This window comes from Haliotis rufescens, unplaced genomic scaffold (assembly GCF_023055435.1).
Source record: "Haliotis rufescens isolate VD_foot unplaced genomic scaffold, xgHalRufe1.0.p SCAF_19, whole genome shotgun sequence".
NCBI lineage: Eukaryota > Metazoa > Mollusca > Gastropoda > Lepetellida > Haliotidae > Haliotis > Haliotis rufescens.
The window spans coordinates 19,701,652-19,727,136 of NW_025963879.1; the positions used below are offsets into that span (position 1 = coordinate 19,701,652).

The following is a 25,485-nucleotide window of genomic DNA, read 5'->3' on the forward strand; positions in this document are numbered from 1 at the left end:
CAAATGATATATTTGGGATAACACTTTCTAAGTAATGTGCAGATTCTCATACTTTTGGGGGTTGAGTCCCATCGGGGGATTCGAACCCCCACTGCCAGAAACAGGCTTCCACAAAAATGAAAGTCTGACAACTTGTAGTCTAGATCACATACTTTGTGTACCCCTGTAATCCCTGATGGGACTCAACCCCAAAATGTACGAGAATCTGTACTTTAATCAGAAAGTTTATCCAAATATAACATTTGTTACATGGCAAGCAAGTTAAAAAAAATTTAGAAATTTTTTCTTCTAGAATTCTAAGTGATCTCTATTTTTCCGTCCTATCTTTTGTTCATTGTGGTCCCAATGTTTCCAACTTGTCTATGAAGGTGGCTGGATGCCTAAGCATCGAAAGAAGTTAAATTGATGCAGGATTAAATGTGAAGTGTAACTATTCAAGCGTTCAATGGGCCTGCATATACCGGTAATGTGTAGCTCAACATAACATACAGCTGGGTGATCAATATATGATTATGAATGTAATATATTCACTTAAATATTCTCATCAATAATCATCATCATACATCCTGTCTCATGAAATGATGGATTAGTCTGTACATTACTTTAGGTGTTGTTGACAGCCTTTGTAGATTTAATGCTAGTAATGAACAAATAATCAGAATTATACATTGTCCAGATGCTCATCTGGATGGGAAATTCCTCGATGTTATTACAGTACACTAAGTAGAGCTGAAGAAATGTCGACTAGCTCAGTACTCCTTGGAATAATGTGATCTGACATTGTTATTTTCCATATCCCAGTGTAAGTGATCTCACAAAAGTCAGTATCAGAATCTGACACTAATAAGAAATTAAGACAAGCCTATGGCGTGTAGATATTTCAGTTATTAAACTGTAAAAAGGCTTTCTCAGCGCAACTCACCTAATCCTAACCTGGCTGAACTAATTTCTGGGCCGAGTTTCAGTGTTTGCGATCCTATGCAGATCCCAAGGGTGGTGTGGGCACACTCCGCCTATCCGCCTTTACCTGAGGACATTCATACAAAATATACTTGTGTTGGTGAATAATGAGTCATGTTCTTACATGACTACCTGACACAATTTGCTGCGTGAAGTATCTGCCGTAATCCAGCATGTGTACGTTACTTGTGATCGCGAAGTGCACCATCCTTTTCAATAAGATGTATCCGTGCTGTGTGATTCACCACCTGTAGTGAGGAACTGCCACAACCACTATCAGAGACTGGCCTACTGAACCAACAAGCTGAAAGCTAGTACACATTCATCTGGGTTAGTAAATGTTCAGTGGCTTGTGAAGCTTGCGGACACTCACACCAGCAACAACCCTGTTCAACAATGTCTGCGATTGAATACCCAGAGCACTGCAAACATGTCTCATGAGAATAATTATAGTACTTACGTTTTGATAGGGATACTATATATATATATATATACCCCCATTGACCGGGTAATAATAAAGCACTTTCAGCATTCACTTGAATGGATCTGATGCATTATAAATGATATAAATGAAATTATTATTATTATTATTTACCAAGTGAATACATATAAAGCATGTAGTTTTCTAATGATTGTGTTCCAATTTTTGTTGTCATAAACTTCCTTCAGTGAAGGACTCATGGATGTATACTACTCAAAAGAAGTTAAGGACACCTGATTTTTTTTCGTATAAGTTAATTTGTCATAGGACAGAATCGGGTGTTCCTTAACTTCTTTTGAGTAGTATAAATCCATGAGTCCTTCACTGATGGAAGTGTAGCTGGTATGTAGAATATCAGTTGTGTACGGATCTGTGATGACATGCCAGTGATATCTTCTATTTTGTTCTAAATCTTCAATCTTATTTATGATGCTTATATTTGCTGGTTTGGGCATAATTTGTATCAAAGTTTTACTACTAGGAAAACAAGTAAACCTTCTTGTTGCTGGTAGGACAGTTTGTTAATCAAGAGTCAATTATGTCTACACATTGGGACAAGCATTCGTGCTGCCTGATTGTCAGCCATCTTGTTCAATATTAACCCTGTGATGGTGTTTTTGAAGTATCTTTGAACACAGGGCTTATCTGGAGTGGCTTATAATTAAAGTTATGTTGTTATTTTATGTACCCAGATGAAGAGTTTACCATACCATTAGAGGTACTCAATAAATTATTTTTGTGTCACTAACAAATACGACTTTATGTTTTTTATGCCATACTCAGCAGCTTTCAGAGTGAAGTGTAATAAAAAAAAAAGCCACACTGTTGTACTGTTGTAGATATTTTATACATCCACAACATTAAAGAGCGGCACAGCATCTACACCCAATAGGGTTACTACAGAGGTTATATTTGTGTTCTGTGATGGTTTTCTTTGGCCAAGATACAAAAATTCAAATCAAGGGGGTAAAGAAATAAAGCCTAAGTGTTTTTAGAAAGCTGGCTCAAGAACCCACACATCCTCCATTTTGACCGATGTCCTCGGATCTGGATGCAGAGAGGAATCGTATCTAAATAAAATATTTGATTTTAATGACATTGTAGCAAGTCTAAACAAGTGAGTGAGTTTGGTTTTATGACACTTTTAGCAACACTGCAATATCAGAGATGGGCTTCACACATGTGAGGAATCAAACCCAGGTCTTCAGAATGATGAGCAAACGCTTTAACCACTAGGCTACCCCACTTTCTAAACAAGACGAATCATTTCTTGATGGCATCAGCAACGATGCATGACATCAGGGTTATCATGATCATGTTATCACCCCGATAATCCTCATTTATCATATAATGGGTAGGTTTCTTGGCAAGATAAAGCCAACGGACAAAAACGATATCTGCTGGGGTCATATGCGGATAGAGATGCAAATATCAAAGGTCAAGTAGGGACTACTTTCTTAGTGTTTATAAACAAACATGGCGTCGCCCTTGTCATTCAGCGATCGAGTCAGAATTAAGTATCGGGAATCTGGATATACTACAGGAATAGTTGCTATCATTATCAAAAGAACAGTCAAATATACTGAAAATCAGTGTCTAACTGTGACTTATTCTCATCCAGAGTCCCCAGAGGGAATCATCACATAACATCCTTCAAATAAGAAGTACATGTTATTTGGATTAAAAAACTTATAGTTTTGGCAACTTTGGAGATATACATTTCGAAACAATTTTGCGAGGGCACAAGGCCTAGCCAAGCGGGATCAGTAGCCATATCTGTGCTTGTAGACCTCTGCGGCTTGAAACCTTCTCCACAAATAAAAATAGTTGGGATTTGGGCGAAATATGTTTGAATTGTTACCTGGTTGGTTTTGTCGCTGTGTGTACATCTGACTACACTTCTTAACGTTATGACAGGACAGACAGACTGTCAACAACGTCTGACCGTGGCCATGACGTCTCATAGAGTAGGGTTAGAGTAGCTTCCCTTTGACAAAGGGCAGTTTCTCTAGCGGACAGACCGATGGATTGCCGCGAAAGGCAATTAAAAACAATTGTTGTTTTGCGTATATGTTGCTTCGCCTCTGTACAAGAAACAGATTTCAGTTGGAACTATATTGGCTACTGTCACTGTCCGACTGACACATCACTTACCCTGTGACGTAATAAATATTAATGCGCGCATTCCAGGAAAACTCGCAATGTTTCGGTAATGTTTGTGAGAGAGGGAAAGCGATTTTGAAGCACAGAATTAAAGAATGACATTACATGATATGTCTTGTCACCAGCATGGGGAGCTAGAATCCTGACTTGATTAACTTTGGATAACACTGCACTCTGCAGTATTCCAGCAATCCCAGCAGATAAACTATCAGTTGACAGCAGTAAATTATTGAAACATTGCTGCAGTCTGCACAGAATGTCACATGATCAGCCAAGTCAACAAGACATATTACCCGATCCTCTTTAGCGGGTATGCAAATTGACCTGAAATATTTCCTTGCCCAAATAGCGATAACATATAACACCCTGAAATTAACGCCTAAAATTCTCCAAACTCACATAAGACCTCATAAGACAAAATTCCTAGGGCTAGCGCCTCGTAACAATTTGCATACCTGCTTCAGTATGCTCTTAATCTGGTATGCCAGTTACCTTGGAGGACAGGTCATCCATGCTGTGTTATCCAAAGCTCACACAACCATCTAAGCAGGGATGGAAATTAGTACTTTCCCAAACCAAAAGTTATCTAAGCCTTTAGGGCTAGAAGAATTTCAAACATTTTGGGGGGGTACTGCTATATGCTATCAATAGTCAGGCAAGGAGATGTTCCTGGTTAACTTTAACTCAACGATATCCTAATCGACAATACACTTCATGTACCGTATCAAAACACATTGTTTCACAAATTGATCTAATGAAATTGAGCTGCAAATCATGATGTTATATCCTAAGGTGTATCCTTGACCTTGGTTTGTCCTTGACTTTGGTCTCAGATCATGTTATCTTGTGGCTGTCAGTTTCTGCTTCAAGAACAATCTTGTCCGAGTCATAACATACAAAGCTGTACTGTTATATTAACATTTATTGATGACTGTGTTGTATATGCATGAATATCCCCCCCACTCCCAACCCTCCCCTTGTGACGGCCTCCATCTTGCCACCAGGCTTGTGTCTGCTGCCGATCAACTGAAATGTAAGATAATATATCACTGCACATCATCACACAATGAGTCAAGTCACTATTCAAGCCACATCACGGCGGTCTGTAAATAATCAAGTCTAGACCAGGCAAACTAGGAGAAATGAACCACACCATCAGAGCATGATGATTTGCACTCAGCCAAGTCGCCAAGTCTGACCACCCAATCCAAATTAGTCGCCTCACACAACCAGCAATAGAGTGCCTGAGACTTATTCTCATCCAGAGTCCCCACGAGGAACCATCTCATAACATCCTTCAAATAAGAAGTACATGTTATTGGGATTAAAAAACTTTGCCCATGGTGAGGTGAGGTGAAATTGGGTTTAACGTCGCGTCCAAAATTAATGCACTTATATAGCGACGTGCTTTGCCCATGGGATATCGTGTCAGACAGCATCCTATGCTGATTATAAGAGGCGAGCAGATGGATAGGGTGGTCAGACTCGGGGACTTGGTTGATTGTCGTTGTACCCTAATTGCATAGATCGTTGGCTATTATATCAATCACTCGAATGATAGGTCCTGACTAAATTATTTACAAGCCACAGTCACATAGCTGGACTATTGCAGAGTGCTGCATTTAACAACAACACACAAAGATTGGTAATCATAATAAGAAAAAAAACATAGCTGCCTCTTCAGGCAAAGCATGAAAATGTTTCTAGACTTGCAAACATAGCAAAGGATGACTTAAAAATATATTCCACTAAATGGTGCCAAATCTAACATGGATTCCTTCAGACAAGATGGAACACAATATTCATTCCAAATTATTACAATAATGTTTGTAAGAGAAACAACAGAACTTGTTTCAGTGTCACCAATAATAACGAAGCAATAGGCAATGAAGCACTATATTCAGAGGAAAATATCTGAGCCATATGAAGAGTTTACCAAACCATTAGAGGTACTCAATAAATTATTTTTGTGTCACTAACAAATACGACTTTATGTTTTTTATGCCATACTCAGCAGCTTTCAGAGTGAAGTGTAATAAAAAAAAAAGCCACACTGTTGTACTGTTGTAGATATTTTATACATCCACAACATTAAAGAGCGGCACAGCATCTACACCCAATAGGGTTACTACAGAGGTTATATTTGTGTTCTGTGATGGTTTTCTTTGGCCAAGATACAAAAATTCAAATCAAGGGGGTAAAGAAATAAAGCCTAAGTGTTTTTAGAAAGCTGGCTCAAGAACCCACACATCCTGCATTTTGACCGATGTCCTCGGATCTGGATGCAGAGAGGAATCGTATCTAAATAAAATATTTGATTTTAATGACATTGTAGCAAGTCTAAACAAGTGAGTGAGTTTGGTTTTATGACACTTTTAGCAACACTGCAATATCAGAGATGGGCTTCACACATGTGAGGAATCAAACCCAGGTCTTCAGAATGATGAGCAAACGCTTTAACCACTAGGCTACCCCACTTTCTAAACAAGACGAATCATTTCTTGATGGCATCAGCAACGATGCATGACATCAGGGTTATCATGATCATGTTATCACCCCGATAATCCTCATTTATCATATAATGGGTAGGTTTCTTGGCAGGATAAAGCCAACGGACAAAAACGATATCTGCTGGGGTCATATGCGGATAGAGATGCAAATATCAAAGGTCAAGTAGGGACTACTTTCTTAGTGTTTATAAACAAACATGGCGTCGCCCTTGTCATTCAGCGATCGAGTCAGAATTAAGTATCGGGAATCTGGATATACTACAGGAATAGTTGCTATCATTATCAAAAGAACAGTCAAATATACTGAAAATCAGTGTCTAACTGTGACTTATTCTCATCCAGAGTCCCCAGAGGGAATCATCACATAACATCCTTCAAATAAGAAGTACATGTTATTTGGATTAAAAAACTTATAGTTTTGGCAACTTTGGAGATATACATTTCGAAACAATTTTGCGAGGGCACAAGGCCTAGCCAAGCGGGATCAGTAGCCATATCTGTGCTTGTAGACCTCTGCGGCTTGAAACCTTCTCCACAAATAAAAATAGTTGGATTTGGGCGAAATATGTTTGAATTGTTACCTGGTTGGTTTTGTCGCTGTGTGTACATCTGACTACACTTCTTAACGTTATGACAGGACAGACCGACTGTCAACAACGTCTGACCGTGGCCGTGACGTCTCATAGAGTAGGGTTAGAGTAGCTTCCCTTTGACAAAGGGCAGTTTCTCTAGCGGACAGACCGATGGATTGCCGCGAAAGGCAATTAAAAACAATTGTTGTTTTGCGTATATGTTGCTTCGCCTCTGTACAAGAAACAGATTTCAGTTGGAACTATATTGGCTACTGTCACTGTCCGACTGACACATCACTTACCCTGTGACGTAATAAATATTAATGCGCGCATTCCAGGAAAACTCGCAATGTTTCGGTAATGTTTGTGAGAGAGGGAAAGCGATTTTGAAGCACAGAATTAAAGAATGACATTACATGATATGTCTTGTCACCAGCATGGGGAGCTAGAATCCTGACTTGATTAACTTTGGATAACACTGCACTCTGCAGTATTCCAGCAATCCCAGCAGATAAACTATCAGTTGACAGCAGTAAATTATTGAAACATTGCTGCAGTCTGCACAGAATGTCACATGATCAGCCAAGTCAACAAGACATATTACCCGATCCTCTTTAGCGGGTATGCAAATTGACCTGAAATATTTCCTTGCCCAAATAGCGATAACATATAACACCCTGAAATTAACGCCTAAAATTCTCCAAACTCACATAAGACCTCATAAGACAAAATTCCTAGGGCTAGCGCCTCGTAACAATTTGCATACCTGCTTCAGTATGCTCTTAATCTGGTATGCCAGTTACCTTGGAGGACAGGTCATCCATGCTGTGTTATCCAAAGCTCACACAACCATCTAAGCAGGGATGGAAATTAGTACTTTCCCAAACCAAAAGTTATCTAAGCCTTTAGGGCTAGAAGAATTTCAAACATTTTGGGGGGGTACTGCTATATGCTATCAATAGTCAGGCAAGGAGATGTTCCTGGTTAACTTTAACTCAACGATATCCTAATCGACAATACACTTCATGTACCGTATCAAAACACATTGTTTCACAAATTGATCTAATGAAATTGAGCTGCAAATCATGATGTTATATCCTGAGGTGTATCCTTGACCTTGGTTTGTCCTTGACTTTGGTCTCAGATCATGTTATCTTGTGGCTGTCAGTTTCTGCTTCAAGAACAATCTTGTCCGAGTCATAACATACAAAGCTGTACTGTTATATTAACATTTATTGATGACTGTGTTGTATATGCATGAATATCCCCCCCACTCCCAACCCTCCCCTTGTGACGGCCTCCATCTTGCCACCAGGCTTGTGTCTGCTGCCGATCAACTGAAATGTAAGATAATATATCACTGCACATCATCACACAATGAGTCAAGTCACTATTCAAGCCACATCACGGCGGTCTGTAAATAATCAAGTCTAGACCAGGCAAACTAGGAGAAATGAACCACACCATCAGAGCATGATGATTTGCACTCAGCCAAGTCGCCAAGTCTGACCACCCAATCCAAATTAGTCGCCTCACACAACCAGCAATAGAGTGCCTGAGACTTATTCTCATCCAGAGTCCCCACGAGGAACCATCTCATAACATCCTTCAAATAAGAAGTACATGTTATTGGGATTAAAAAACTTTGCCCATGGTGAGGTGAGGTGAAATTGGGTTTAACGTCGCGTCCAAAATTAATGCACTTATATAGCGACGTGCTTTGCCCATGGGATATCGTGTCAGACAGCATCCTATGCTGATTATAAGAGGCGAGCAGATGGATAGGGTGGTCAGACTCGGTGACTTGGTTGATTGTCGTTGTACCCTAATTGCATAGATCGTTGGCTATTATATCAATCACTCGAATGATAGGTCCTGACTAAATTATTTACAAGCCACAGTCACATAGCTGGACTATTGCAGAGTGCTGCATTTAACAACAACACACAAAGATTGGTAATCATAATAAGAAAAAAAACATAGCTGCCTCTTCAGGCAAAGCATGAAAATGTTTCTAGACTTGCAAACATAGCAAAGGATGACTTAAAAATATATTCCACTAAATGGTGCCAAATCTAACATGGATTCCTTCAGACAAGATGGAACACAATATTCATTCCAAATTATTACAATAATGTTTGTAAGAGAAACAACAGAACTTGTTTCAGTGTCACCAATAATAACGAAGCAATAGGCAATGAAGCACTATATTCAGAGGAAAATATCTGAGCTACAAACAAGGCAATTTTGGTTTAAAGTATTACAGTATGGCCTTTGACATATTCACAACAAAACATACTATCATCGGTTGTCATTTCTGGTCTTACTTATTTATTATTAACTTTGATGTCTCCTCAATTAACATGGACATTCAGCCAAACAAACCGTGTTTTAGTCTTTTATCTGGAAATAACTAGCTTTCAGTAATACTAGACAGACAATAAGTTAACCATGTTAACTGGACACTGGCTTCAGACCTGTGGCTAAATTTGTAGACTGTAACCATGGTAACATTAAAGATAATTATCTTCTTCCTTCAGTACAACCAATATGTCTGTAGACTGAAGCAAACATAACACTTACCCCAGAAAGTTTATAACAACTAAGTGTAGAATGACGTGAGCAAACACAAAGTCAGCAAAGGCTCTTTCCGGGCTGATTCCGATGAAGTCGTTTTTATTCTGGGGATTCACTTGAAGTCTAAGACAAACTGGAATTAAACAAAAATAATCTCTCAAAGAATTGTGGTCAACACCAGGTTCCAAACTTACACGGTTGCTGTTGGTAACATTTCATGCATGTGGAACCAGACGGACATTTTATAGTTTCTCAAATGAAAATGTTTTGTTGAACTGTCTTTTCATATATCCCAGTGTTCGTCATTTTCTCTCTAATCACATGAACTGTAAAAAATCTCATTCACTTATAAAAGACTTCTTACTCTTACAAACAAGCCATCATCTGAGTTTTTACAAAGTCTGTGTGACTGAGTAATCGCGATAAACATGGCTGTCCGAAAAAATATAATGTCTGAAAACCTATGATCCGATGATACAGAGGGCACAGGAGACCTAGTCCATTCCTCTCAATCAACGATAAGCCTTTGGTTTAGAATATACTGTAATCAACGTATTAAGTGCCCCCAGTCCCTATTTTCTGGCGTATACTGCACAGATTTGTGACAATAAACAGCAGCACAGAAGCAGGGTATAATTGCATTGTAACTGTAAGCAAACATCTTTTAGTTTCATCAATGTTTGAACAAAGTCAGTTCACTACCGTTCAATTTCTAAATTCAAATATAACTTGTGTATGGTTTTAATCAGCAGCCCTTTCACCCCCTTATCATATTTCTAACGCCCAAGGCACTTAATACGGCAAATAAGGTAGAAGCTGCTTGAAATACAATAATGCAATCAGCAGAAATCGGCCAATCAAAATATTTCCAGCAAGCTAGTGAAGGACCAATTTTGGTTAACAATACAGTAAATATATACCGTGACAAAAGGAGTGGGGGGGAGTAGGTGAGGTGAAATGGGGCTTAACGGTGCATCAAAGATTATTGCACTTATATAGCGACGTGCATGCATGTGTGTGTGTGTGTGGCATAGAGCTAGCTCACTGAGATACCATGCGGCAGTTTAACATGAATACCCCACTCAGACACAGTATACTGACTCCGAGCCCACCAGTCCTTGTTTTAGCCACTTAATTCCGAGCGCCAAACAGGGTAACAACAAGTACCGTCTTTTAATGTCTTTTCGTGTGACACGGCCTGGGATCGAACCCCGGACCTTCAGCTCTCTGGGTGGATGCTCTATCACCAGACCAGGGAGGCGGTCCAGGGGGATTGGGTAAAGAAATGTCTGTGAAAAACAATATCCATGCTTGTGGGTTATACTAAAGTGGTACACATCTGAGACCTGTATCACTTCGGGAGTCCCTCCCACAATATAACTGTAATACTGTTAAAAGTGACGTTAAACAGTTCAACCCAACTCACCCCACTACGTTAAACTAAAGTAATTTTTATTAGATCTATACTTTTAACAGTCAAAGCAAAAGTGATTGGTCTTTTAAATGCTACAAATGATTTCAGACTGAATATTAACATGATTAAAATCATGTCGACCGAACAAGACATCAACTGACACTGTCTTATCAACTACCCTCCTAAGTGGAGAGCTCTGATTGGTTCTTCTATTTGCCACTACACACACGGGCAATAACGTGTTGATATAATTTCAGTAATAAAATTACCAAGACTTATCCAGGGAATTTGCACAAAGTCAACGATAAGGGAAACTTATCGTACATATGTCTACACACTGCTTGCCATGATGCCACATAGGATATCTCTCCAAAATGTGGCTAACAGTAACTTATAGGCCTAGCCCCAGCCAGCTGATAACTTACATTTAAAAGCTATGACAATGATAAGCATACAGCATCATGTCTACTCATATTAGGATAATATCCATGGCAGCTTACTGCAAAACTGTGAAGTGAATGCTTACCTCCCAACACAAATGAACCGACTGTTGAAATAAATCCAGAGAGAAATGAGTTGAATGGGAAGGTCCCCACCAAACAGCAGTATCCGAACTGGAATACTCCCGTCAAGAACACGTAAACAAGGTATGCATCTACGATTTTAAGTCTTTTGGGTGTTGACTGGATATATTCGTCATAAAACTTTGCAATAACAGACGTTAATTTCTCCGGCATTTTGATATGTTCACCCGGCGAATCGTACCAATGCTAACGAAACGTGGCAAGTGCTCTTCCGTCCTCAGCAACAACAAACTATTCTCGTGACGACTTGCTACAACACAACAAGGACCAAGGCCTCTGTTGCTTACAAATAATTTACATCAGTTGGATGTTTATGACTTTAAAATGTGTTTATCATTTTCGGTTATGTGTCATGTATGTGACATGCAATCGATTAATTAACGTCACTGGGGTGACATGACTAGTCGCCTTCCCACTACACAGGATTCAGTATATCAGAATAATCCTACCTGTTGATTTATCGGGTCGCCATTTTGCAGATTGTCTCAAAATATGTGTTCACCAATACTCTATATGACAAATATACACAATGTAAATATTGTCATTTGTCACTTGCCTAAACTTGACATACCGCACTCCATTTTGACGAACACAGAAACCTACACATACGCTTATATATTTGCTGTTATTTTAAAAAATGACCACATCACTGTAGCCATTTTGTGAAGGTACTGACATTAAAAAGTTTTTAAAAAAGCCATGTAATTTAACAGTGTCGAAGAGTAGGTGAGTGAGTTTGGTTTTACGCGTTTTCTAGCAATATTTAAGCAATATCACGGAGGGGAATAACATAAATAGACTTCACACACTGTATTTGTTTGTTGTTTAACGACGCACACAGCAATATCCCAGCTATATGACGGCGATCTGTAAATAATCGAGTCTGGACCAGACAATCAAGTGATTGGCATCATGGACATCGATCCACGCAATTGGGATACGATGACATGCATCAACTAAGTCACCGAGCCTGACCACCCGATCCCGTTAGTCGCCTCTTACGACAAGCCTAGTCGTCTTTTACGGCAAGCATGGGTTGTTGAAGATCTATTCTACCCCGGATCTTCAGGGGTCTCACACACTGTTCACATGTGGGGAATGTAACTTCTGGTCAATTCAGGTTTGGAAACAGGCACTAGTCCAGTATAACATCACAGGTAAAACGCATATGAACTCATGTGGTTAATCGAACCTGGGCCTTCGGCGTGTCAAGCGAACGCTTTAACCACTGGGCTACCTTGCCGTCCAACGCGCTGAGCAAATACTAATGCATTGTCTTCTACACATGCATGCTCGTCATTGTCTGATGCTGAATGTTATACTATCATACAGGATATCTTAGATTTTGGGAACAACCATGTTAAGTGACCAATTAGATTTATTGAACTTATTTACGTTCATGACGTTTTCAATGCAAGTTTCGTGCATGGATGCTTAACGCCGCACTCAGCAATATTCAAGCTATGTGAAGGCGGTCTGTAAATAACCAATTCTGGTCCAGACAGTCCAGTGATTGACATCATGATAATTCATCTACGCAGTTGGGATACGATGACATGCAATCTCATTATAAGCCGATCGTAAATTTAAAATTTGTTTTGTAGTAGCGTGAACTACGATCTGATTTTAATGGACCCGTGGAGATCCGGGGTAGAATAGGTCTTCAGCAACCAATGCTTGTCGTAAGAGGCGACTAACGGGATCTGGTGGTCAGGCTCGCTGACTTGGTTGATGCATGTCATCGTATCCCAATTGCGTAGATCGACGCGCATGATATCAATCACTGGGTTGTCTGGTCCAGACTCCATTATTTACAGACCGCCGTCATACAGCTGGAATATTGCTGAGTGCGGCATTAAACAACAAACAAACAAACAAAAATCATACCAAAAGACGTGAAAAGATGGTACATATTGTTACCCTGTCTGGCGCTCGGCATTAAGGGGCTAAAACAAGGACTGGCCGGCTCGGAGTATGCTGTGTGAGTGGTGTATTCATGGTAATTATAAACTGTGGCATGGTATCTCAGCGAGCTAGCACTATAAATCGGCATAAGTCCGGTACAACAAGTACAAGCAGCCACACACACACACACACACACACACACGCACACACGCACGCACGCACGCACGCACGCACACACACACACACACACACACACACACACACACACGCGCACGTGCATGCTCGTCTCTATATATAAGTGCAATAATCTTGGACGCGACGGGACCCAATTTCACCTCATCGCACATACACTATATCATTGCGAATCTCACAACAGGTGATCTTCACATTACGTTTAACGGACATGAAGTGTTAATTTTCAAATATATACTTTCTTTTGTCCGGCAGTAACTTTAGATGAAAAGACAATTTAACAAATTGAATCTTAAAGTATGTTTGGTGAAACTTCTGGTAGCATGGTCTGATTAGATTGTCACGCGTGAGTTTATATTTTTCTACGCGTTTCTGACTGAACGTAATATGCCTTGCCTGGACTGTGAAACACAATTTTAACTGTTACTGAAGTCCCCATTTAGTTTCGACGTTTTCGTTATCTTTATTCCCGTTTTTTGGTGACCGAAGTACAATAGTCTATACAATATATGCTGTTGGGAAACTATTATCTGAAACACTGCCAACAAATCAATTATCTTCATTTGACAAAGAATGATATTTTTGATATGGTGTTTGTTGCTAAATAATAGATAGATAGATATATAAATAACATTGAGTTACAGTTTTTATGTTTCTTTTAAATCGATCATATTTCTTACCACGTGACTTTCTCTGGCGTACAAAGTTGATCACGTGACATTCTTTATCGCCATCTTGACCGAATGGAGCAAATCTGGAAATTTCAGAAAATGTCAAAGATAGTAAGTATTTTTTGTTGATATTGAGCCTATGAAACATCCAGCACATATCAAATTTAGATTTGCTCAGTTTTTGATCAATTGAAAGTTGTTTCGTCTTGAGTATACATGTTTTGACGGGAGCCCAAGAACTGTCAAGTTCAGGCTCTCGAAAACGCGCGGTTCTTGACAAATATGCCATGTGCTCTTCTGCCACATATGGACTTGCAAGTTGTGCAATCAATAAATTGCAACTATTAACATGTGGGTGTGCATACTATGTCCAATAATCTTGTCTCTGCAACTCCGTGCCAAACGCAATCACAACTCGTATCGTTTGTTCCGAGTCGGATTTGAGCAAACACTGACCGATTCAACTGAAAGATGGAATAATGTTATTATCTGCCAGTCTCTGACACTGTATAATTTGTGAAGGGTAGTCAGTTTCAACCTAATTAGATGACGTCTAGTTCAGTTCTGATTTCGTTCAATACAGTGCCTTATGTGATTCTATGTACCTGTGTAGAGGCCTATGTCTTTGTTGCTAGGTTATTAGGCCTATAGCCCAGGGCTGTGTCATAATTATATATTCAGGTTTTGCTAGTATATGACAGTTTGAAGACTGGCTCCAAGTACTCAGTCACAGTCGAAGACAGAAGTGTTCATTTGACTCCTGTAACAGTAACACTGTTCTCAAAGTAACAATTCTTCTTTAATATTTAATAAAACATCAAATATGTCGATTAGAATCACTATTAAGATTATTATTTAGCTGATAATGTATAATTCTCAGAAAACATATAATTCTCAGAATAATGCTGTGATTCAGGGTGTGACATGTTGTTGTTTTCGGTTTAAAAAAAACATGATTAGGGATTCTGTATTTACTTAGTAAGCCTAAGACGCTATATATTATTCCAATTGCATGCATGATACCTATAGAAATTCAAGCATAAGCGTTGTCAGAATGTGGGTTCTGTCATGCGAAATGGGTTGTTTCTGTGGTACCCTGACAGGCTGATTTAAATTACGTGTTTAATCAATATTTTGTCAGTAGAACATTGAAAATCATTGAATCAATCAGGATTTCTAAAGATGGATCTTGTTTTCGACTTTAATGATGACAGAAATGTTCTTTACAATTCACAACTGTTGAATTTTTTCACAAAAGTAGAAAAAAATATTTGATGGATTAGTGGTTGATCTTCTTTAGTTTGCCTTGTAGTGACAATCAATTAAAATTTATGGTTTTAATAAAATTTATGTGTTTCCAAACACCGACAAATTTACATTTAAGTCTTTCACAGATCTGAATTTTCTTAGAAACCTTTTCTGAAGGAGTTGGTTGTAATATTCCAAAACCACTATTAAAAAATTACAAATAAACTTGAAACGTGTAAGCATCCAAATTGCTTTTTGACAGTTTGGCCTAAATACCTCAATTTGTGTCAATATGGTGTATCTACTGACATCCCCCCAAATTATTTTCTCTTTATGTCAAGTACTATTTGTTTGCTTTCTGGGCAGTCAAAATAATAAAATTACATCATTTTGTTTTTTTCAAACAAGCAGGTTAAAACTGATTTTCCCTTTTATTTGCAAGAGGTAATGAAAAGAATGTAGTAATACAATGTAAAATGAAACCCCTTTTATACAGATGGTAGCATATCCAGAGATTTTGTCCTGATTAATGAATCATTGGTACTGATGTCACTTTGTATATGTAACCGCATGTAACCAACCATTCCCTACTGGGTCATATGTAAAGTGAGATTTCTGGATAAAAGGAGATAAGAGGTTTCACTGTATTTTCACTGCTGTTGTGTATTGGTCAAAGTCAGGTATGATTTATGCTATGGTTCCCTATCCCCCCAAAAGAAATTCAATGACATATGAGTATTTATCCTTTTATTTCTGTCACATGAGAAATGAGTGCATCTAAACAAAATGGCAGGAAGTAATTTCTGAAATAATAAGGCTCTCCAATCATTTTAGGACACAACAAGATGTTTACTTAACAGAATCTTTATACATTTTTGGTTTCTTTATACAGACTAGCCCAGAAGACAAGTGGAATCCTTATTTTCCTAGTTCTCAGAGTTTGAAGCTCGTCCTACTTGAACAAAATAAAAATGTTTGCTTTGTTTACATTGTCTCTCAGATTGATTCAGTTCCAATTTTAGCAAAATTGACACATTGAGAACTGTTTCAGAATTATAGCCGTCCAATGCTATGGTAGCCTAGTGTTTAAAGTATTCGCTCGTCATGCCGAACACCCGTGTTCGATTCCTGACATGGGTACAATGGGTGAAGACCATTTCTGGTGTCCCCTGCTGTGATATTGCTGGAATATTGCTAAAAGCGGTGTAAAACCATACTCACCCACTCTCTCCAATGCTACTGATCATTGAGGACTACCATCATTAGATTTTGCTTGTTCTCTGCACACAATTCTACTTTCAGGCCAGCATGAATTTTTGAAGGCTGAAACAGGTTCATATGTCGTGACCAGAAATGGTAGGGCTTGTGGCATATTGTTTGCCTATAAATGGTTTGCAATGATTATATGTTTCCTTGAAATGATGATTGCACTAATGCTGGTTATCTTCTTTGCTTCAGAGTTTCCAAGTGTGACAAGATGTCTTGGAATATGATTGTCCACTGTTGTTCATTGATGCTGCAAGCTCCATGATGTAACCTCTCTCCGAGTGAACTGATAGACTTAGATCTGAATCTAGAATCTTTTCAACATGATCTCATGTTGTCACTAATCTTTAGGAATCCATCGTGTCTGAAGCTTGTCCAGTGTCTCTTGTACCTGTGACCAGGATGGAAACCGTTGCCACCCATGGATCTGAAACCCTTGTTGTCAAGGACAACACAGCACCATCTAGATCTGCTCCTGTTATAACTATTGTTGCATCATCTCCCTTAAATACAGATAACCTTGATAAGGATTCTATACCTTGCGTTATCATTGAACATGTTGGTACAGTTCCACCTTCATCAAGTCCAGGACAGACTCATCATTTATCTGATTCTGTCCATAAGTGTGATGAGTGTGATTACTCCAGCCACAACAAGCACTATCTGAAGCAGCACATTGACCTGGTTCATAATCCTGAACGTCCATACAAGTGTCCATTTTGCGATTATGCTGGGAAGCGCAGTCACTCTTTGCGTGAGCATTTAGTCGTCCACACCAATGAGAGACCTTATGAATGTGAACATTGCAATGCTTCATTCAGAAAGAAAGGACATCTCACAAATCATATCAAACTGCACACTACCCAGAAATTAATTAAGTGTAGTTTGTGTTCAGTGTATCTGGCTGATCAAGATGCCTTTGAAAAACACCTGAAGGATACCCACAATACTGACAGAATATATGCTTGTGAACTTTGTGACTTCGTTGCAGGTGATCAAAGTCTGATTGTGAAACACATCCAGTCTCATGACAAGGTGTTCAAGTGCAGTGAATGCTCCTTTGTAACTGCAGATATTAACAAGCTCGCCTCTCATGCTGACACTCATATGATTAAACCGTTTCACCCCGAAAAGTCTACTTCTCCTCTGCCCTCAACAACTCCACCTCTACGAGCCCAAGCAAGACCTCCACTACCTCTGGGGACAGCTCCTAAAGCTGAGCAGGGCAAGCATGTAATGATCAAGTGCACAGAGTGTGGATTTACTGCCCAAGATGCAGACACTATGAAGAAACACATGTGGTCACACATCAAGACTGAGGCAGAGGTGGAAAAGAAGCCTGATGTTGCCAAACTAGTGGAAAAAACAGCAAAGATTGTCCCATCTGCACCTAAGGAGATACGAGTCATTGAGGCCACCCTTCCAGACAATGCAGCTTACAAGTGTACTGAATGCAGCTTTGTCCACAAGGAAGCAACAGTATTTATCAAGCACATGCTGACTCACAGAGTAAAGCCATCTGTGAAGGTGGAACAAGAAAGGCCACAGCAACAACAGCAGCAGCAACAACAACAACAACAGCCACCTCAGCAGCAACCTCAGCAGCAGCCTCAGCCACATGCAGGCCTGAAGGTGGAACAGACATTTCTGGTTGCTCCGGTAACAAAAGAAAATACATGCAAGAACTCTGAAAATACTCCTTTCACACATGACCAATCGACAGGCAGATTCAAGTGTATCATCTGTGGCTACACTTGTGAGTATCAACGAACAATCAAAGCCCATATCTGGAAACACTCAGGAAACCAGGCCATTGACTACCCCATGTTTCAGAATGGCCCTCTCAGTATGTACGATGACATACCAACACCAAAAGTACCTCCCCAGTCATCTTCTGGAAGTGCTGATGATGCAGAGACTCCGGAAGATGGGAAGGTCTCAACACCTCTCGGTGACTTCACTGTGCAGAAGACTGATACAGAATCTCAACAGAACCCTACTCAGATTGCTGCACCAGTTACCCATGTTTTTAGATCTGTCAGTGACAACACTATCACTAATATCAAGCTTGTTAAAACTGACATTGCTCCCAAGACTGTTGCAGGAGGAACAGCAATCTGCCAGATGCAAACCATTGATGGTAAAACACTGGCCTTAGTCAGGGAAACGTCTCAGAAAACTTCTGGAATAAACATCCCTTCATCAAGCAAGGTAGCACAGCTGAAAGAATCTGCTCCAATTGCGCATGTTGGGAAGGAAGAAACGGTCATTACTTCAGAGTTGAAACCAGCTGAAACATCAAACAGTCCAGAAAGAAAACTGGTTATCTCAGAAGTGACATCATCAAGTACTGGATTAAATAACACAAGTCCTTGCAAAGCATCATCCAAATTGTCCAAGCCACCGATCTTAGCCAAGAATAAATCCCCATCCACTGGAGAAGGTTTGCCATCCAAGTTGGGTGAAGAGACTCCTTCTGAACCTCCTTCTGGTGATGGGAAGCTAGGTCCAGAGAAACCTATTAAGAGAGATGATACTAATATACTACAAGTTGCCAAGAGGATCTGCTTTGATAAAGAGGTTGAAGAGTCAAAGACTGAGGAAGTTAGTGTGGTAGTTGAATCAGTAGACTCAGTCCCTTCTGCCTCTGGATTTACTGGCATGAAGAGTCAACAGAACAGCCCTCGTGTCCCAGAACAGTCCCAGCATGATGACTGGACAGAACCTGGAGGGTCACCTGAAACCCTTCCAGTAGATCAGAACAATTCTCCCTCTATGACAACAAGAGCTCGCACACGACATGCTGCTAAGGTTGAAAAGGATAAAGCCAAAGAGAGGTTGGAAGCCATTCAAGCCAAGAAGTTATCTCAGTTAGAGAAAATGACCTTGAAAGAAGAGAGTGCTACAAAGGGCCCTTTAACAAGGGCTAAAAAGCACAGTGAAGAAGCTGTTACACTTTTGTCCTTGCTGAAGAAGGGTCCTAATCGTAACGCTGTGTGTGCCCTTCAAGCTGGTGAAGAAGAGAACATTGTGAAGCCATGTATTGATTCATCTGAGGCAGACAGTGACACAGAGTCTGAGGATGAAATTGTTTCAGAAGATTTGTCAAGCGAGTCAGCAAAACCTAAAACAGGCATTTGTTCCTCTCTCCTTGCAGTCATTGAACAGCTGAGAGAACGATCCAAGTCTGAGAGTGAAACAGATGAAACTGCCAAGAACTTGCCAGGCAGACGCCAATCAAGACGCAGGAGTCGGCGGGAATCAAATGAAGATGAACTCAATGTTGACCCTATTGAGAACATGGAGAAAATTGAGGAAGATGGAGAAACTAAATTCAGATGTAAGCTTTGTCATTACAGCAACTCAAGAACTCTTCTGATCCGATTACACATGCGTCTTCACAAGTCCAAGAAACCCTTTGAATGTTCCTTGTGTGACTTTATTGCAGGTTCCAGTGAGTCTCTGCAGGATCATATGATTCGTCACTGTAAGATGCGTACCTATCCATGCAAGCTGTGCCCCTCCACCTTCAACTACAAGAGTCAGCTAAGAGCCCACATGAGAGCCCACAGTGACAAGGACCCACTGATCTGCCACATGTGTGACTTTGAAACCAATGATCCCATGGCTTACAGGAACCACCTCCGCTTCCATGCTGATCAGTATTACCACAAATGTGACCTTTGTAACAAACTGTTCGTTACCAAGTTGGAATTACGCTCTCACAAGCAGGAACTATGTTACAAGGACCAGCCCGAAAGCATTGAAGATTCAGATGCCACTGATTCTGACTATGAAGTTCCAAAGGATTTCTTCCCCAAGAAGGAAAATCTCAAATGTTCCCAATGCGAATTCACTACAACGAGTGTAGCTGTATTTACAGATCATGCTCGCATTCATGAAGAAACTAAAACTTTGAAATGTGAGATGTGTGACTTTACTGCCGTGTCCAGTAGGAGTTTGAAATCTCACATGAAGCGTCACATCAATGACCAGCGGTATGTTCAGCAGCCTCTGGAACAATACAAGTGTAATCTCTGTGGCTACGTCTGCCATCATCTGCCCTCACTCAAGTCTCACATGTGGAGGCATGCCAGTGACAGAAACTACAGCTATGAGTTCACCAACGACGTCATCAACGCCGCCATTGACTACGACTGTCGCATTGACAGCAGCAACACCAGTGATCCGGACATGTTGGAAAAGATTCTCATCTCGGAAAAGAAAATACTCGAGGGGAGATTAAACAACTCCATGGGACCTGATGGCCGCCAGCCCGTCTGCTGGGTGGTGTTTAAATGCTGTCAGTGTGGTTTTGAAACCATCAACAAGGCACAACTTAATGTTCACATGAGGTCACATTCAGACATTATACAGCGCACCCTGGAGGTGAGCCAAGGACTTGTTCGACATGCTCCAGGTGGCAAGAGATCTGCTGGGGACACACTGCTGAAGGGAGATAACCCACCACTTAAAATTGTCAAAACTCAGGACCATGGCTGATTTTGTTGAAACTGAAATATATTCTGTAATTGTTTAGAATACATCTCTTGGAAAATGACTCACCTCAGCTAATGGACACATTTTACTGTTTTTTATTTAAGCGTGAAGTAAGTAAGTCTTATCAAAAGTATATTTGTCAAAATGGAATGAAGTATTATGATACAACTAATATGGCGGTCTCATTGACTGATGACAGACAGTTTTGTGGTAAACAAGGCCAAACATTTTTTTGATCTTTTGTTTATGGATTATTTTGCACAAACCATCAGGTCTGTGGCTGAAATACAAAATGAAAATACAATTTTTGAGACTAGTTTTTTAACTGATTGTTGGATAGGAGAAATATAAAAAAATATACACATTCTGTTATGTGCCATTACACATATGATTTCCAATGTATATTATTTTTTAAATATTTGTTTTGGGGTGGGGACTCACCAATCTTTTGTGCATGTAACCAGTCACCTTGACAACATGGTCATGGATCATTACCTGTCCGTAATGTTGATATAACTACTAATGTCACCAAGGTCAGTCTGAAACCTGTCATGTGACCTGTCCACTGTGTCCATTAGCTGAGGTATTTCCTGATCCTTCTACCCAAGGACATTCTGTAGAGCCTTGATAGAAACAGCCTCTGTATCTCCCTGCAGTGAAGCTTAAATTAATGAGGTCCAGTACAACCTTCTCATTGCTGCAGTAAAAGGCTTTGTGGAATACACCCTCAAACTCAGTTCATCTTCACCAAAGAAACTTCTTCCTCCATTGTCCCACGAGTTGACGGGTTAACCACGAAGCCTTTTAAAGCAAGCACTGATGATGGTTCTTACCGTATATAGATGTTTCTTGCCTGACACCTAAGTGTGTCCATGATTTGTATTTTCTTTATACTCATGAAGTATGACCTGTATGAAAGTTAAAAACTGGAACATGTCAGTAGGTTCCTTATTGGAGTTAAATGTACAAAATCAAGATTTATCTTGATGGCTCAAGAAATTACTGATTTATGTCTTTGTTACAAAACTCCATGTTTGATTTGTGAAAAAGGGGCTACTATTAGTAGTTGTAAGTCATGTGATACCAGAACATATTTTTTAGTACCAAAAACAAGTTTACAAGTGCCCAATACTAGTATTTCGTTCATGCTACTTTATCGTTATGCACAGGACTATAAATAAGACTCAGTTTTTTTCAGTATCTAGTCAATCATTTGAAGAATTACTAGTGCACAATGCACATTTTTCTTGCAATAATGCTTTCATAACATTAACATGATTAAGTTCCCAGATTAAGTATAAGATCCCAAATCAGCCTGATACGGTAATATTTTCCTGGCACAGGACTTGTTTTAATCATGTTAATCACTGAGTGTTTTATGTACCTAGTATCAATATACCCTGTGTGTATCATAATGCCACACTATGAGTCCTTGGCACCAGAGGTGTTACAACTTGGTGGCAAGTGCCTGCTTGTTTGACATGATTGTTAAAGTTGAAGTGTTATCATGTAAATTCTTTATACAGTTTAATAATTTGTGTACTTATGCAAATATCAAGATCTCTTTTTCTCATCTCTCATGCCCTTGTATAATATTCATAATATTTAATTGTTAATGACCCTGGGATGTCAGTGCTAGTGTTTACTTTACATGTAGAGTGTTGTTATTTTGCTTTTAGCACTGTCTTTGTGTGTAAACTTTTCATTGATCATGTTAGAGCACATGGCCATCAGTTAATGGTTCTTTTCTAGGTGTGGGTCATTGGGTTTTGTGTCTTGTAGATGTTTGGTTGAAAGTACTCTACTTTGTAGTGGGGAGGGGTTAAGGGGGTAAGTCAATAAGCATTATCATCATGATCATCCATGAGGAGAATGTTTTAGGGTTAATTCTGTGCTATACAGGGGTGGTTGGGTAGCTAAGTGGTTAAAGCATTCACTTGTCTTGCCGAAAAACCAGGTTTGACTCACTCACTCAAATTGATCTTCATATGAATGGTAACTATCAGAGCTGAATCTGCATATGTATAAATTGTAAATGACAAAGGTTCAAAGTCCTTTTGATTTGCAATGAAATAGTTACTACAGAATTCCTCACAATAGTTGAAAACCCTGGAAATATAGAAACAAGCCAAAATTGAATCATTCTCTTGTTTCTGGATTAACTTGATCTTAAACTTAAACTAAAACTTGTTCTCCATAAAATCGCTTCTATCGAGATGATGTTCTAGGTTGTAAAGGGGGCTCAAGTCGTTTTTGGTGCCAAATTTGCTCTGCTTACTTGCGTCTCTTAGGCGTGCCAGAAACCAGTGGTCACGGCTTTGAATCTTGGTTCCACCTGAATTTGTTTCTAGGTTTGTCAGCAACATACCCAGCACTTCGTAAATGTCTGAGACCTATATCACTTTGGACTTTCCACTCACATCAAGATGAGACGCCGTGATATAACTGAAATAATGTTAAAAGCAGTGTTACTCACTCAAGTTGTGAAATAGATGGTCCCTCTCACTTCAATGTGTCTGTACTGGACTGTATGAAGACGGAATGCTAATGTATGATGGAGGGATCCCGTAAATGCATCTTACATGTTTGAAAACATTTCCTTCTCGTCTGTACTTAAACACTTTTGCTATTGTAAAGATTTGTTCAGAAACCTCACCTTGTTAACACTGTGGTAACAGTAGTCCATGATAGGCACCCACACTTGAAAGATTTTTCTGCACCCAATGTACTTACTACAGTAAATACAAAATGATCCAATATCATCTCGTCATCCTGTGGCACCTTTTTGTAAAAGTTCAGAAAAAAATGTTGTTTTTCTGGTTATCTGCCCTCATCTGCATTGAGGGAAGGGGAAAGTCTTTTACTTTGTTTTTTAACCAACAGTTTTTGTCTCTAAGACGTTTGTGTATCATATTATTTCTTTAAAATCACATCTTAAGTGCTTGCTGCCCCAAGGATCTGATTTTTATGAGATTGATGTATCGTGTTTAGTGACTGCTGAGATAGAAATAATATATTTTCATTATAAACAATTCTCTTGGATAGTAATACTGTGTCTTCACCTGGCAGTTGAAAATACCACTATGCATTTTGTCCTTGTCAATGTGTTTGCACCCTCACAGACTGTCCAGACACCTTTCTGAGATGATTGCTAAAACAGATAGTGTTATCCTACATGGCCTTTGTCCAGTTATAGTCCATGCATAGTATACTGTTCATTATTTCTACACAGGCTGTACCTTCAAAGAATGTGTTCATCCATGGCCCCAGTGTTCTGTGTTCCTCCTTGTGATTCTGCGGTTATATATATGTCTTCCATGTCATCTTGTGTGCTCTTTAACTCTTTAAGAACGTTTACCATGTATTCATAAGATATATTTACCATCAGATCACATTTATTCATTTTGATTCGCGGAGAAATTATGGAAGATTTCTTTTTGTATATTTTTGTTGTTGTGATAGATACTTTTATTGGATACCAGTTTTGGAAAGTTAACATGCATGTGTATTTCATTATTTATTGTAAATCACAGTTTGTTTTCTTTCATTATCGTCCAATTATGGTGCTTGTTTAGTTGATAGTTGGTAGATGGAATGTATGGTTCTAATATTATTGTTGCATTTACATTAATGTCAGTGTCATACAAATCAGGTCTCGTACTCCGATGCCATGCCTCACTGTGTGACGATCTAACGACGCCTCCATTACGAATGGGATGCACGGGTGGAACTGTCGTTCAAGGCGCCACGATTCACTGTGCAGAGTTGCGTCCCTTGGGCACGCCAGAAACCTATGATTGTGGGTTTGAATCCCAGTTTGCCCCGATTATGTTTCTAGGTTTGTCAGGACCATACTCGTGCTCATGGGTTTCACTGAAGTGGTAAATGTCTCAGACATGCATCACTTCGGGCTTTCCTCCCACATTAAGCTGACACGCCATGATGTAAATGTAATACTGTTAAAAGCGGCATCAAAACCAACTCACTCACTCACTCCATTACAAATGAGAGAAGCACTCAGGCCAGCATATGTGACTTCTAGGGCTGGCTATTGATACAGATCATAGAGATCGATAATCGTTAACTAAATATTGATTAATTATCGATAAATATCGGGAGAAGTATCTTTGAGTTATTAAATAAGCAACAACAAAAATCCTATAGAAATCAACCTATTTCTCTCCACTGGTGACATGACATAACAAAAAACAGTTACTTTCCATCTTCAGCGATTGGCATTGTTGACAATAATAAGTTTGTTTTGCTAATTAAAAGGTTTATGTCATCACAATAGTTCATGTAAGGTGTTATCGATGACACAATTTTCATATCAATAATAGTTAATATTTCTTCCCATCGATGATGATTCTGATTATCGATCTTTTTTGCCAGCCCTAGTGACTTCTGTATCTCACCACTAAGACCTGTCTTACTTGAGGCTT

At 39.4% G+C, this 25,485-nt stretch overlaps 2 protein-coding genes across 2 annotated transcripts; one reads left to right on the forward strand and one right to left on the reverse strand.

Annotated features, from left to right (window-relative positions):
* Positions 1-7,901: 7,901 nt before the first annotated feature.
* LOC124112221 (dolichyl-diphosphooligosaccharide--protein glycosyltransferase subunit DAD1-like) lies at positions 7,902-11,499 on the reverse strand. Its single transcript, XM_048398972.1, has 3 exons — positions 11,204-11,499; positions 9,270-9,396; positions 7,902-8,023 (listed from the first exon to the last, which is right to left on the reverse strand). Exons 1-3 carry the CDS (start codon positions 11,412-11,414, stop codon positions 8,020-8,022), a joined length of 342 nt encoding a protein of 113 aa, XP_048254929.1. The 5' UTR covers positions 11,415-11,499; the 3' UTR covers positions 7,902-8,019.
* A 2,566-nt stretch (positions 11,500-14,065) lies between these two features.
* Positions 14,066-24,909, forward strand: LOC124112218. The gene is made up of 2 exons (XM_046472224.2): positions 14,066-14,140; positions 16,736-24,909. The coding sequence occupies exon 2, from the start codon at positions 16,946-16,948 to the stop codon at positions 21,044-21,046; it is 4,101 nt and encodes a 1,366-aa protein (XP_046328180.1). The 5' UTR covers positions 14,066-14,140; positions 16,736-16,945; the 3' UTR covers positions 21,047-24,909.
* The last annotated feature ends 576 nt before the right edge of the window (positions 24,910-25,485 follow it).

Excerpts from the sequence above, each read along its gene's own strand:
- LOC124112221 (XM_048398972.1), bottom strand. The coding sequence starts at position 11,414 with ATGCCGGAGAAATTAACGTCTGTTATTGCAAAGTTTTATGACGAATAT. Across the intron at positions 9,397-11,203 it reads CGGTTCATTTGTGTTGGGAG|TTTGTCTTAGACTTCAAGTG; the intron begins GTAAGCATTCAC and ends GTTTAATTCCAG.
- LOC124112218 (XM_046472224.2), top strand. The coding sequence starts at position 16,946 with ATGGAAACCGTTGCCACCCATGGATCTGAAACCCTTGTTGTCAAGGAC.